Consider the following 15,690-nt stretch of genomic DNA (forward strand, 5'->3'; position numbering starts at 1 on the left):
CGGATGCACAGAGGATAACATAGGTCATTCTGTTCACCTCACACTCTACACATTCAAAGATTATATTATGTTCTCAATTTTCTTCCCTTAGGCTTTGTCTGTTGGCATTTTCCCCTATGTGTTAAAGCTCCTGCAGAGTTCCGCTCGAGAGCTGAGACCTCTTCTGGTGTTCATCTGGGCCAAAATCCTTGCAGTGGACAGTGTGAGTAACCATATTAATTTGGTGGGCAAGTAGAATATTTAATAAGTCCTACATCCTTTATCTCAGTAGACTGTTTGTGCTTGGTGAGGTGAGAGAAACAGAGAAGCTTGCCCAAGAGGATTGAACTGCATATATAATCGAGTTGAGTTTCATGACAGGTTTTGAAGAATCAAGCCCAGACTCCTACCTGCTAGGTCTGTGTGTGCCTCTGCCTCTTCCTCTTTTCCTATTTAATTTCCTTTGTCTTCCTGCCTCATGGTCTCTCATTTATTATGCCTACTCTTTCCTGTCAATTGGAAGTTATTTCTCAATTTTAGTTCAAAAATTAAAGTGGCAAATTACAGTTTCTGTGATGAACTGTCAGAAGTTAGACTGATAATCAAGGTTTTTATTTATTTTCCCATCATTTTCTACACTGATGTGAAATCCTTAGTAGTGGCAACACTGGTCTTCTATAAATATTTTTCACACATCTAGTATCTTATAGTTGTCTTCACAAAGCATAGAAGATGGCTTCACTTTTTTTTTATTACTCACATACTGACCTCTAGCTTCAAAGGAAGAAGACTCAGAGTATAAGCTTTTGATTGGGACAGTCTTTGTAATAAGAAAATACTTCATGACACAGAATTAACTTTTGCCATGCTGAGATTTGTTCCTTAAAGATACATGCAGGGCATAATAAACACCGTGCAATGCCTGAGGTCTCATTATGAAGTGCTGGATCTTAGCTCCTTTTTCTCTGGCCCAGTCTGTACCACACAGTTCTTACATGTGGGCAACTTGTATTGTAGACATTGCAGCCACACAAGTATACAACATTAAGAACATAAGAAGAGCCTTTACTGGATAAGACCATCAAGTCTGATGTACTGTTTCACACAGTGGCCAACCATTTGTTCTGGAAGGCTACTGAACAGGGCATAAAGGCCAAAATCTTCCAATGCAGTTGCCTTTTCATATTGGAATTAAGGTTTTACTGCCTCTGGAAGTTGAGATTCCCTTTAGCATCACTACAGCTTGTTGGCAGTGCCCCAAATTGCCACAATTTAATTACTCACTAAGAAGCATTTCCTTTATTCTGTAATGAATCTATTGCTCATCGACTTTATGGGGTACTCCTGAATTTTACTGTTATGGGACAGGGGGAAAAGCTGTCTCTATCGTCTTTCTCTACTATCCGGATACTGCCCTGCATAGTCTGAGCCTGCATGCAACCCCATACCCTGATCTTCCTCAGAGTACCAGCCCATCTGGACAATCAAGACCGTCCCAGCCAGCTTCTCTCCTCGGGCAGGTGGCAGAAATAGTCCTGGATGAGGGAGAGAGATGGCAAGGTCTTGAATGAGCAAACATGACCTGTCAAGGCTGCCAGGCTGAAGAAGCCGGAAGAGAGGGAGCAGGAGAAGTGGAGGCACCAGAGATGGGGCGGAGGTTGGGCATGTCTAGCAAGACGTGAAAGGGAAGACATGCCAGTTGGAGGCCAGAATGAGGCAATATGAAGGAGGAGAGTGACTTTTTGTGCCCAAAGTCACATAATGTGAGAGGAACCAGCACCTCTCTCTGAGTTCTCTTCTTGCCACCAGTTAAGAGAGGATGTTTCACAGCAAGCTTCAGGATCTGGCCTTCTAAGGAGCAGGATCTGGCCTTCTAGGACTGACAGTCCCCATCTGGAGTGATCTTGAAAAAGGACATAGGGCTGAATAAGGTGCTGCTTTCAAATCATGTCCAAAGAAAGCTAAAAAGATGGCAAAATCTACTGAGGAAAAGCAGACTGAGAAACCCCCCACAGGCTCAGGGATTGGGATGACATCATCAGTCACCCTTGCTGCCACCATGGCGTTGAACCCTTCAGCGGCAGCAGCTGTTTGGAGTTCTATAATTGTTTCTTCTTGAGTGTTAAAAATGATTAAACAACAATAGGCCAGACTCTAGTGGTTGGGAGAAATTCCCTGATTGTTGGCCCCTTGTTGTAAAACTCTGGAATCAAGATCTATTACTGGACTGCTTATACCCTCTATTGCCATTGAAAGAGGATCTCTGATTGAGATTGAAAGAGGATGAACTCTGTTCAGGGAACCTGTAGGTAGAAGACCCATAAAACCTTTTTTGTGTTTAGGTTGTTGAGAAGTCCCTGAGTTTATACCGAGGGTTTTCGCTTTGAGGATGCATTTTCTCATTGTATGTAAAATTTCATCTGTTTGGACAGTGAATAACTCTTTCCCCTCAAACTCTTTCCCCTCTTTCCTCCACCTGTGCCCCTGTATCATTAGGGCACATCAGTGAACGCAGCCATGCATGGCGTCTAAACACTAGAGAAGTTGCCATCGCCCTCCCATGACAATCTGCTTGATGGGATGCTGCATTAAGCTGTTGCTTTGTCAACTTTATGCCTTCATTAATCAATGCTTTAGCCTGCAGTTGATGCATGGAAGGCAAACTATCTAATAAAGTGGTCACTCTTTCCCATAGGGAGGTGTGATTCCTTTTCATTATGGCCTCATACTTGGAGACCCTCAATCCCATGGCTGCTGATAAGCAGACTTTTCTAGCCATGAGATCTATCTTTCTCCCTTCTTTATCAAGGGGGGGGGGAGGGGAATGCCTATCCAGGCTTCTTCTGGATAACACTGCTGAAATAATAGAATTTGTGTGGGGGAGAGGGGACAGGTACATGCAATCTTGGTCTTGTACCCTATACATAGCCTCTATTTTCCTTTAGGATGCAGGAATAGAAGACAGATTATCCCATAGGGGTAGTACAACCTTCTGAATGCCCTTACTAAAGGGAAGTGCCACTGGTCTAGATTCTGGATTACAAAGGATGTCCATGTCTATGATAGGATCATCTAAATCATAGTCAGTGGTCATGTAAGACAACTTTAAAGACTTTGCCATCCTTATTATCTGCTCCAAGTACATTCGCAAATCATCTGTTAGTGACATAGAGGCAAAATCCCCCACAAATTCATCCAGATGGTTGACCCCTGGTAAGTCAGAGTTTCTGACATCTGAAATGCCGATGTATCCCCTGTGTAGATGCGTTGGCTAGGATGGTCAGTGTTGAACGATGACTTCAAAGGTGCATACAGCCTTGATCGTTTGTGATGGCAATGGTAAGTATCCCAACTGGAGGCTGGAGATGCATTCCAACAAAATTGGTTTGGGTCTCTGTGCTATGTGTTACCTCCCATTGCCGCTCTTAGGAAAGATCATAGGCAAAATACGAGAAGAGAATGCTTGATGACCTCAGATAACTTGGTTCCCAATACTTTGGGCCATAACTCTGGAGGTTCACCTGTTTCCATATGCCCAGGATCATCTCTGCATCAGGCATCATCTCCACCCAGACATATCACACCTCCATCTGATGGCATGGTTGGTAGGGCCAGAATGAAGGCGACACCGGCAATAGCACAAGTGCTATTGGCTTCCTGCAAGACTTCAACTAGGCTCTCATATAAGTGGGCTCATGTCCAAAATTTTGGGCCATTGGATTCAGTGACTTGCCCAGTCAGGATGGTCTTAGACTATCTGTTAATCTTAAGCAACAAGGGTTGGTTGTATCATCCTCTTAGCAGCTGTCAGGAACCAGGATTCTAGTGCAGGGGAAGTCCTCTCATAGAAGAAATCCAGCATCACTCCATAGAGTGAAAAGGCATCCAGTGTTTATTGAAAAAGGACATCAGAATTCACAGGTACAGGACCAGTAGCATTGATAGAGACAAAGAGCAGTGAGCTCTCTAACCTTATACAGGGGCAGAGATTCAGGCAGGAAAACCGGTTCACACCAAGAGGCCTTTGATCTAGAAGGCATGCATCTATTATCTGTTCCCAGGCCCTGAATTGCCCACAGCTGGCTCCAGTAAGCTCTCTACAAGCCAAGGACACTAAAATATAAGATGAAGCTCCCAGTAGGGAGGGGGGGGGGAATGTAGCTGCAGACTAGCCAACCATAAACAACCAGATGAAAGAAAAAACAAGAATCCGGGAGGAGGGGATGGGCTAAGAGCTGGGCTGAAGGATTTTATTTATTTATTTATTTATATTTATATTTATATACCGCCCTCCCCCAAAGGCTTATGCCATGAAGTCACCTTTCCAGCACGGACCAGGTGACAGGATTTGACAGCAGTTATTTCTCATTGCATGAGACTGTTAATGGAGTATCTCTGTTTGCATCAAAAGCAGTTCTCAAGGGTTTGACAAATTTGTATCCCCCTTCCATACCACCTTCCTCTCAATAGATTTTATCATAGGTCCTTTTTCATCTTATGCATAAACCATTTAAATCTATGGGTACTATTGACTGATGTTTTTTTTTTCCATTCAAAATTGCATTCCTAGTAACTATCACATCACTCTGGAGATTTGGGGAGCTAACAGCACACTCCTGTGACCCCCTGTATACCCAGTTCTTTGCTGATAGGGTATCCTTGAGACCTTCAAATTCTTTTTTACCAAAGGTTGTTTCCAGGTTTCATTTGAACCAATCTATCTCATTACCAATTTTCTATCCATCTCTTACCTCGGTTTGGGAACAAGTCTTGCACAACTTGACTGTTAGGAGAGCTTTATTGTTTTACATGGACAGAGTAAATCAATTTAGAATAGATAGAACCCTTTTTATTAGTTTTTGGGGTCTGAATAAGGGGAAGAAGGCCCAGACATTGTCACGTTGTATCATGTCAGCGATCAAAGCAGCATATGATTGTTTGGGGGGTGCAATGTCCATTTCACATTAGAGCACATTCCACATGTTCCCAAGGTGCTTCTGCAGCCTTCTCAGCAAGTCTATCTCTTCCAGACATCTGCAGGGTGGTGACATGGTCCATACTTTGACTTTCATCAAGCATTACATAATGGATGTTGACTTCAGGACAGATGCTGTAGTGGGTAAAGCTGTGCTTCAGACACTATTCTGCTAAGTTTGCCCACACCCTCTTCCATGATGAGCGTTCTTTCTTGCTATTCTCCCATGTTGGACTGCACAAGCCATGAAGCCATGAAGATGAAAACAGGGTTGCACTTACCTGTAACTGTTGTTCATCAAATGGTTTTGTGCAGGCACACATCCGTCCCTCCTATCCCCGCTGTGGAGAAACTGATACATTGAATGCACTGATTCTTATGGCAGCATGAATGGGAGAACTGAGGGAGAGGTGTTGGTTCCTCCCACATCACATCACTTTGGGTGGGTCTCTCTCATCCTAGTTGGGAAGGGCAGCACTCTCTGGGAAGGTACTCGCCTCTCCCACATCACATGACTTTGAGTGAGTCACCCTCCTCCTCCTAGTTGGGAAGGACAGCACTCTTTTGGAATGTAATTACGAAGGATAAAAGCTCCCTGGCTCCTCTCCATGGCATGCCTGCCTCACTGCAGTTCCCAAGTGTGCCTGCACAGAAGACCATTTGATGAACAACAGTTACGGGTAAGTGCAACCCTATTTTCCAGCTGCTGTAAGTCAGCGGTCCCCAACCTTCATCTGGGGGTGGGGGAGAGCCAGCGGCCCGGCTGCCGCAGTTGCTCAAAAACGCACACGTGCGGAACTTCCGCGCATGCGCGTTTGGGCCACCAGGGGGCGCAAACGCGCATGCGCGGCAGTTCCGCGCGTGCGCATTAGTGTCGCTGGCGCACCGGCTGCCGCACCGGCGGCCATGCCGGCCTCTTTCCCCCCCTCTCGCTGCAGGGGGGGAGGCAGGCGCAGCCGCTGGCGGCCCAGTACGATGGCCTTTGCTGCCCAGTACCGGACCACGGACCGGGGGTTGGGGACCCCTGCTGTAAGTGATCACAAGAAGCCATTGTTCATCGTGTTAACTGAAAGATATATGGGGTGATTAATTGTTCCACTACAGTAAATCACATCTGTTGAAATGTGCAGTAGGAGAAAAAGTGATAAAGTACAAAGGGAGAGGGGAACAACAATTGTATTTCTCTCAGTGAATATCTTTTGGATGTGTGGATTTTTAGTAGTAGTGGTTTGTTAAATAGAGCTGTCAGACCAAAGCATTGTTGCACAGCATGTATTTATTTTCAAATACTTGTTGCTCTGAGTCCACTCAGTAGTTTTGGAAACACCTGAGGATGCAGACTTACTGAAGCTAAGAATTAGCACTACACACAAACCTGGATGGGGAACCATAGGGAACTCTATGTAAGAACGGGTTTGGTAAAAAGAAGTAACTCTTGGGTTCAAACATTTCGTTGGCTCTGATTGTTACTGCTGTCTTTTCATGTTCATATAACTTTATTAGCAAGAGTGCAGATCTCTGAATCATGATTCATGTCATTATTTACTCAATGGTTTCAAATAGTTAGACCAGTGAGGACTTTCTAAAAGCTTCTCTCCTGTACAATTCCAAAACAGAAGAATCTACTGCCATTGATGATTTTTTTCTGCAAGATGAACAAAGAATGGAAAGATCAGAGAGAGGAGTGGGAAGATGCAAGTATGCATTTGTAGTCACTAACTATATAGTATATTGGAATGCTTGCTATCAAGAAGTCTTTAGTAGCCCATACAGTAAAACACCATTTTTTGCCATACAGTCTGAACAAGTTGTCACGAATTGTGTCTTTAAATAAAGATATTATGCCTGCTTTGTGTGACTATTTTTCAGTACTTGTAAACATTTCTGTAATTTGAGGATATTTGGCATTATCCTGTCATTTGGTGAGGTACTACTCACAGGTCTTTTTTTCCCCCCGTTATCGAAGTTCCTTGGCTAGCATCCATCTCAGCACAGAGAGAGGAGGTAGTGACAAAAAGTCAGTAAAATCCACAGGAAGAACTTAAATAGGTCTGTGATGTTGGGCTCCATCTCCAGATACTGTTAATGAGTTTCAATCCAGTGAATGACCTTGGAGCAACAAGCCAGAAATGTATTTTTGTAGGGACTTTTGCTCTTTACAGAGAATGTTCTTTACAGAGAATACATAGAATTTACAGAGAATATTCATGAATCCTGAAACATCAGTGGGTGGGTGGGTGGGAGGTATCCTGTGAGAGTTAAAAATATGATGGCAGGGTAGGGTAGGTCAAGCAATCAGCATGTATTGACCTAAAGTATATATATATTGTCATATTGGCTTCACACAGACTGTAAATAACCTAGATTTGAGTCCACTAGAGACCATCAAGATTTTCAGGGTATATGTTTTTGATAATCAAAGCTCCCTTCATCAGAGTGCCATAATTAACCTAATCTGTCATCTTTCTTTTTTCTTCCTTAAAGCATTTAGATCCTGCCTTTCCACTTGGTTCAAGACAGCTTACAAAGATAGTTAAAACATCTCCAGCAAAAATTAACAAGTCCCAAATCTCTCCCCTTTTAAAAGATGGTGTTATTCAAGCCTCCTCAAATGCTCTGGCAAACAGGCCAGCCTTGCAGCACCTCCTTATAATCCAGCCAAGGGCATCTCTTAACTATTCATGGAGCCCATTCCACAGAGCTGGAGCAAGGATGGAAAGGGCCAGTACCCTGGCTGAAGCCAGATGAGCAATATCTAAGATGAAACTGAACTTAAATTGAGTTTTCTACTGCAGACCAACCCTCTGAAACTGCAAATCTCGTAGCACTGTTATTTATTTTTTTTGGGGGGGGGAGTCTATTAATGGCCACCCATCAACAGGTATAGCTGGGTGTTAAGACCAACAAGGTTTTATTCTAGGTATAAGCTTTCATGTGCATGCACATGAAACACATACACACATATGCATGGAAATGAAACATAGATACATGCAACTGTCTGCTTATGACATAATACAGCATCTAGAGTAGGAAAACTCTCATATTTGTATCCCAGCATTACAATATATGTTTGGTTGCTGAATTAGGCAGATAATTATGCATAATACTAATAGCCCATTGGGGCCAGATAAAGTATTTCATCACCAGAAACAAGATATAGCTGTACTGTATCTCCCCCATTCTTGCTTTTATTTCCTGAAGAGAAGAACACGGTCACGTGGAGAATAACTAAAAGTTTCTTGGGATATCATATTCTTTCAGTGTCTTTTACATTAACTAACTTATTAACATTTTAAGGTATTGTAACTCCATAGCAGAATTATTTTAATGTATTTTTTCATCTCCTTCTTTGTGTCACAGGTAATTATAGTACAGATAATGGCAAGATTTAATTGTATTAATCAGGACTAACTGCAGTCTGAATTGTATTAATCAAGATTAAGTTCATTGTTGTGGATTCTGTGGAATCCCACATGGGTCAGTGTTTGAGCAGGTCTGACACAGAGAGGAGTTAGCAAGCTTCAGTGAATGATTTTTTCACTTCCAGGAGTGCAGCCCCTCCCCTCCAGAAGGCTCACTTTCCTGCCCCAAAGTCATGTGATCTAAGAGGGACTAGCACTCCTACCTCAATTCTTCTTCTGCCACTGTTCAGAGAGGACAGAACAGCAAGCTGTTGGCAGGGTTTTTTTTTCCTGGGGTAAATTTCTTTGAGCGAGATATCCTCTTTTGACGAAATCTGAGAGGATGAAAGATGGCACTGTACAATGTGTGGAGCTAAAATAGCTCAGATGGAACCACACAAAGCTTTGGCTCAGTGATGGACACAAGACTTCGACCTGTAAGGTCTGTCTCCACCTCATTCCTAAGGCCAGAGAGGAGATGGTGGACCAACTGAAAACTTCTTTTTGAGAATAGTCCCTGAAGGCTGCAGACCCCCTGTCTGGAAAGAGCAACCCAGCAGAAAAATCACTGCAGGCCCCCTCAGTCACCACAGGGTGGCTCAGTGGCTGGAACTAATACTGAGCAATCTGTTTTGGCATCTGACAGGGCAGCCTATGAGCCCCCAGCCAAGAAACCCAAGAAAGCCTCAAAAAAGAATGACAAGGTTAGGAGGGAGCCGTGCTCCCAATCTCAACAGCAATCCCATCATCCCTGGGCTTCAACCACACAGCATCGATGGGGCTGACAAGACATGAAGACTCTACTCGGTTCCAACCACAGTCCTCAACACTGACCATCTGTTGACTCTAAGGGTGCCCAAACCATCTCCAGATCCTCTGATACTGGAACATTCAGTTCCATTCAGTTCTGAGGACGACAACTTTGTGGAGGTCCCTTGTGACCCATTGAAGCATCTGTGCCATGACTCTGGGACTCTTTAGATCCAGGCTTGGTGACATGGGTTTTGGTGCCAATGGTGGTCCTTCACCACTGGAAGAACTACACCTCCCAGTGTCAAACTGCAGATCAAATCCCATTGGTAATAGCTATGCTAGGCACTCTGCCACTTGGAGCCATATGCGTTTAGACACTGAGCCCTTTTCCAAGGGCAATCAGATAGACAAAGCCTCTGTGATAGGATCCAAACTTACCTCTACCCCTTTGCCAAGCGAGGCAGTGAGTGATCAGTCTGCCCCATCACCATCTAAGGACTTCCACCTCTACTTGGGGCAGATGATTCGAATGGCTAAGGCTCTCAACTTGAACTACATGCCTACAGCTGTAAAATCCTAAACTCACCTTATGGATGTATTATCTTGTTCTGATTTGGGGACTGTAGCGCTCCCATTCATTAAAGTAGTCAATGAGGTAGCTTGCAAGCTGTAAGAGGTTTTGTCTGCCCCTTCCTCCAGGTGATTCAAGTCACTTTATAGGGTTAAGAAGAGGGATTCTGTCCTCTTATTTAAGAACCCAAAGACTACTTCCATTTTTTCCATTATTCTGCCTGCAAAGGGCAGATCAGAAGTACAGTCTTCACCCTTGGATAAGGACACTAGATGTATTGATATATTCAGCTACAAGTCTGTTCCTCAGGGGCCATGGGCCTGAGGGTCACTAACTTCAAGACAATTTTCAGCTGCTACACCATCTCCCTCTGAGAGAAGCTAATTCCCTTCATTACCAATTTACCACCAGATAGGTATCCTCTGGCCAATGCCCTGATAACCAAAGGGCAGAGCCTAAATAAATAGCAGATCATAGCAGCGAAGCATGGGGCCGACTGCCACGGTAGGGTGATGTTAATGGCTATCGTCATGCATCGTTTTTCCTAGCTACATTCATCTACTTTGCCAGCTGATACCAAGGCCAAACTCAAGGATTTTCCCTTTGAGGGGAAAGACCTCTTCAGTGATGAGGCAGATACCATGTTAGACAAATATTGCCTCATGGCCAAAACATTGGATATAACAGGATCCTCAAATGTGTCTTCCCAGAAGAGGCATGGGCACAGGTATGCCTTTCACTGACAGTCTTCAAGCAGCAGCTGCACAGATAACTATCCTGGATGTTTTAGGCTGATCCTGCATTGAGCAGGGGGTTGGACTAGATGCCCCCCCCACATGATTCTAAGATTCACTCTTGATTCTATCCTCACCCATCCACAAAAAAACAAACACATATATAAACAACTTACTGGGTTGTTTTTAAACAGGATAAATGGCAGTTTTGTTTATAAAATGATGTTTTTGACATGTTCTCAATATATTTAAATGAATTTGGAAGTTTGAAAAAAGTCACTTGCTTCCTCCAGACTCTTCCTCCATTCCTTACCCTCAGTGAGGGGCTGTAATTTGAAGAAGCCAATAGAAAAGGCATCTGACTTGCATTTCATATATATATTTATAAACATGTGGAATTATATTTATCTGTGAAGCTCGTGATTTGTTTAGTTATATCACTGAAGAGTCCTCCACAACCTCCCTGATAGGTAACTCCAAATTGGGGGGGGGGGCACAATTAGAAGGACATTTCACCAATAAAATGCTCTCTTATATCTATGTCTTTTCAGCCTCTCCTTTTGACGATTAGACCCACCAACCTTTACTCTATATTCCTGATTAAAAATGCATTGCTATTCCCCTCCCCACACACATACCACACTTTGTCCTCTGACATGTAGAATCTGGAAGAAACAGTCGCTGCAAGGAGAGTTCAAAGTGAAATCAACATTCTTCCCTTCTCTCCTCTCTACCAGTTGTCACTTTTTTCTTTTATATAAATAAAGAAATATATACATACTTATGCATTTATTCCCTTTTCTGGCCTTAATATGTCATACACAAAGCCTGAGCTTCAATACTAGTACAGGGTGTCTCAAAAAGAGCTTGCTGATGAGGATTATTAGCAGTAAAAACAAGGTTTTTTTATTCACATCTAATTGGCACTCCATGTGAAAATGTGGGGGATGCTTATTCTCATAATGAATTCTTTTCTTTCAGGTATTTGTGTCCAATGATTGGATGCTAGCAAATGCACTTCTTTATGATGGGTGGTGCATGCAGAGAGATAGGGCTTATGAATTCTCTAGTGTTGACAGGGTAAAGTCCTTATTCTTAGGAAATGTGTCCTTTTGGTAACAGGTAGTGTCACATGTCAATATTGAATCACCAAGGGGAGGAAGATTTGTATGTTCCTCCATACCAGCCCTGTCTGGGTAGTAGACTGCAGGATTTCGCTGATGCTCCTCTTGGATCAAGAGGATCACCTTAAAGTTTTTTTTCCCCAACAAGGATAAAGCCTCCATCTTAGAGGTCAAGAGAGATGTTTTAACTTGAGGGTAGAAGGCATAAATTCAGTGAGCCACTTTTTCTTGTTTTGGATTGCAGGCCTGGCCTTTCAGGAGCCTACAGCAATGGATCAGTTGAGTGGATTCAAGGCCTAGCCATTTTGCAGCTTTTTTGTTGGGATTTTGTTTGTTTTTAAAGCAGGCTTACCATAGCAGCTATCTGTTGGGTGAGTCGCTTTGTGGTGGGCAGGTCTCCCTATAATCCTGACTCTCGTAACATGTGAGGGCCTGAAAGCAGCAGAGCCTGTGTATAAGGGCTGATGCATGTAACTAACTTACACCACAGGTACATCTAGAAATGGCTCCCTACCACATAGCTGCTGCATGTGGCAGGCTTTTTGCATATGGTGCAATGGAGTTTTTGAATCCAATAGTTTCCTCTGGGCCATTGTAACATAGTGGTAAAAAGGAGTTTCTGGTAATGTGAAGAAAATTCTGGTGTTGTGCGGGAAGGTGTTCGCTGCACATTGCTTGTTGTTGTGGAGCAACGAACATGTGGAGCAGTTTAAATTGGCCTCTCTGTGGACGCTTGTTTGTATGCATTGGGCCAGGGGTAGTCAAACTGCGGCCCTCCAGATGTCCATGGACTACAATTACCATGCATTCTCTGGCAAGGGCTCATGGGAATTGTAGTCCATGGACATCTGGAGGGCCGCAGTTTGACTACCTGTGCATTGGGCCCTACATCGGAACAAGCCATTTTCTGTTACCTCCCATGTACTCGGTACAGCTCAGCTTCTGCTCATTGAAGCAAATAGGAATGTGCCATGCTGATGAGGTATAGAAATGTGGATATTGTGGATAGATTACTTTTGGGTAGTTGAACACTGATAGGGATCTGAGAGCAAAGAGGCTAGAGTCCAGAGATGGAGGGCAGGAGCTGCAGAGGCAGGGGCTGGCTGCACCCTGATTGGCCATATTCCAACTTGGACAGCTGGACACGTTCCACTCCCCAGGCTGTTTCACAAATATATAGAGGAACCATGGATAAGGATAAGCTTTCATTTGTGTGCACAGGAAATATTATATTTTGATTAATATGTTGTTGGTCTTAAAGGTGCCACTGGATTCAAACTTTGTTCTGCTGCTCCAGACTGACATGATTATCCACCTAAATCAGTCTTTCTCAACTTTTTTACCCCTGAAATATTCTTCAAGCTTCACAAAACCCCCAAAGTAGCATGATTGTGCAAAATATGGTTGGGAAACCCATCTGTGGACCCTCCTCTCCCCAACCCCTCCAGGCCTATCATTGGCCATTTGGGGGAGGGGGGAGCAGGTTGACATGACCAAATGTAGTCATATCACCTAATAAATGTTTAACAAATTTTAAAAGTATATTAAAAATTAATTCCTACCCATTTGGGAAATGCTTCCAGGGCCATCAAAACCCTAGTTGAGAAAGCCTAACCTAAATCTAGCTTGGATTGTTGCTTCACCCAGCAAGCTAGCCAAGAACTGTGACTGGGAGGCTTCTGAGTTTTGTATCATTGGTCCTTTTAGTCATTCTCTCTTACTGTGTAAACAAAGCTATCCATGTTCATTTCTGCTGTACCATAGAACCTTGATTCAACAGCTATAGATTCATTTTGTTCACTGAAAGCAGGCCTGCTCTTCTTCCTTTACTTAGACTTGTTTCTCTTCAGCTGATTTTGCCAGATTCTGCTTCTTGATCATCTTTTTCTTCTCCAACACTGATCAGTATCTCCTGTCATTAGCCTCCATGTTATCCAAACCTGTTTACTGGTTGTTGTTGCAGTTATACCTGTCTTCTTATTTGAATTCTTTAGTTCATCTTCATAGTTTCTGTGCAGTCTCATAGTTTCTGCATCTTTGCAGGCCTACCATGTAGAGGAGCTACGTAGCAAGCTATCTGTCTATATTTTACACTCCAAGAAGTGCTACCCCCTCCCTTCAGAGAGGAGTAGAGTGCCTTTCTCACCCAAAAAGTCACATGATGTGGGGGGGCTAGCAGTCCTCCCTCAGATCTCTTTTTGTGCCCCTGTAAAATGAGTGCCCAGCTTGCTTGCTGGGGGGTAAACGGTAATGACTGGGGAAGGCACTGGCAAACCACCCCATATTGAGTCTGCCATGAAAACGCTGGAGGGCGTCACCCCAAGGGTCAGACATGACTCGGTGCTTGCACAGGGGATACCTTTACCTTTACCTTAAGAGGACTTCAATCAGCTTTTAGGCCTCAGTCTGAAATAAAAATACATACAAATAAATTGACAGGTACTGATTATACAAAGAAGAAGAAAGGAGTAGTTATGTTTAGGAAAATTCCTCCATTTTCTTGAAGTGGCTAGATCTCTCCTTTTTTCCCTCATGGTTCTTTTTTTAAAGTGTCTGAAATGTGAAGCAAGGATGGCCCAAATGATGGTCATTCTTCCTGTCTCCCATGCTTAGGAAGCTTGGGCTAGCAAAAAGTGCTAAACACAGGAAAAAAGAAAAAGAGTAGGGACTCTGTAGGACAACTGCGAGGACAAGAAAGTAAAATTATAACAGATGATGGAGAAAGGCCTAAACTGCTTGTCTCCTTTTCCCAGGCTTCTCTAGTGAGGGAAATAGTGCTCAATGTGGCAAAAATGTATCATAACAGAGAGGATGGGAATGGTAGCCTAGGATCACTGTGCGGGCAGTCCATAAACACTTAGTTTCTTTAAATGGAACAAAGTCTTCTGGGCCAGATGAATTGCATCTAAGGGTACTAAAAGAACTTTCAGATGTCATCTATGAACTTCTGTCCTTTATTTTTGACACTCCTTGGAGAACAGGTGAGGTGCCAAATGATCGGAGGCAGGCGAATATTGTCCTCTTCTTCAAGAAAGGGAAAAAGGAAGATCCGGGTAACTACCAACCCGGCAGCTTGACATCTGTAGTTGACAAAATTTTGGAACAAATAATTAAACAGTTGATCCTTGAGCAGCTGGAACAGAGAGCTTGTGATTTCTAAGACTTAGCACAGGTTTCACAAGTCATATCAGGCCAACCTTATCTCTTTTTTTGAGAAAGTGACTACTTTGCTGGATCAGGGGGATGTTGTAGACATAGTTTATCTGGATTTCAGTAAAGCTTTTGATAAGGTTCCACATGATGTTCTTGTTGACAAGTTGGTAAAATGTGGTATGGAACCTAATTCTGTCAGGTGGATCTATAACTGGTTGACAGATCATATCCAAAGGGTACTTGTTAATGGTCCAGCATCTGCTAGGAGAAAATTGACACGTGGAATACTCCAGGGATCTGTCCTGAGGCCTGTGTTGTTCAACATATTTATAAATGATTTGGATGAAAAATTAGAGTAGGTAGATATTAAATTTGCAGACAATACTAAACTGGGAGTGGTAGCAAACACAACAGAAGACAGAATCAAAATACAGGATAATCTTGAAAGGCTTGAGAAGTGGGCTAAACTGAATAACATGAAATTAAATAGGGACAAATGTAAAATTCTTCATTTAGGTAGGAAAAACCATATACACCAATATAGGATGGGGAAGACTTGTCTTGGCAGTAGTATGTGCGAAAAGGATCCAGGAGTCTTAGTAGACCATACATTGAACATGAGTCAGCAGTATGACTCGGTGGCTAAAATGACAAATGAGATTTTGGGCTGTATCAAACGGAGTATCATTTCCTGTTCGCGGGAGGTGATGGTACCACTTTGCTCTGCTCTGGTTCAGCCTCACTTGGAGTACTGTGTTTTGGGCACCACAATTGAAGAGGGATGTAGACAAACTGGAACATGTCCAGAGGAGGGCAAGAAAAATGGTGAGGGGTTTGGAGACCAAGATGTATGAGGGAGCTTGATCTGTTTCGCCTGGAGAGGAGGTGACTGACAGGGGATCTGATAGCCATCTTCAAGGCTGCCATATAGAGGATGTTGTTCTCTCTTGCCCCAGAGGGATGGATCAGAACCAAGGGAGTGAAATTAATTCAAAAGATT

The 15,690-nt window shown here is 43.3% G+C and overlaps 1 protein-coding gene across 5 annotated transcripts in view; it reads left to right on the forward strand.

The window, feature by feature from the left end:
* The window catches only part of RPTOR (regulatory associated protein of MTOR complex 1), a 520,373-nt gene that overhangs the window by 358,536 nt on the left and 146,147 nt on the right, over positions 1-15,690 (forward strand). For all 5 annotated transcript variants that reach the window (XM_077328221.1, XM_077328217.1, XM_077328219.1 and 2 more), the window contains one exon: positions 92-202. In XM_077328221.1, coding sequence (XP_077184336.1) covers positions 92-202 — 111 coding nt within the window. The remainder of the gene's footprint in view (positions 1-91; positions 203-15,690) is intronic.

The sequence above is a fragment of the Paroedura picta genome, chromosome 3, assembly GCF_049243985.1.
Source record: "Paroedura picta isolate Pp20150507F chromosome 3, Ppicta_v3.0, whole genome shotgun sequence".
In the NCBI taxonomy this organism is placed as follows: Eukaryota; Metazoa; Chordata; class Lepidosauria; order Squamata; family Gekkonidae; genus Paroedura; species Paroedura picta.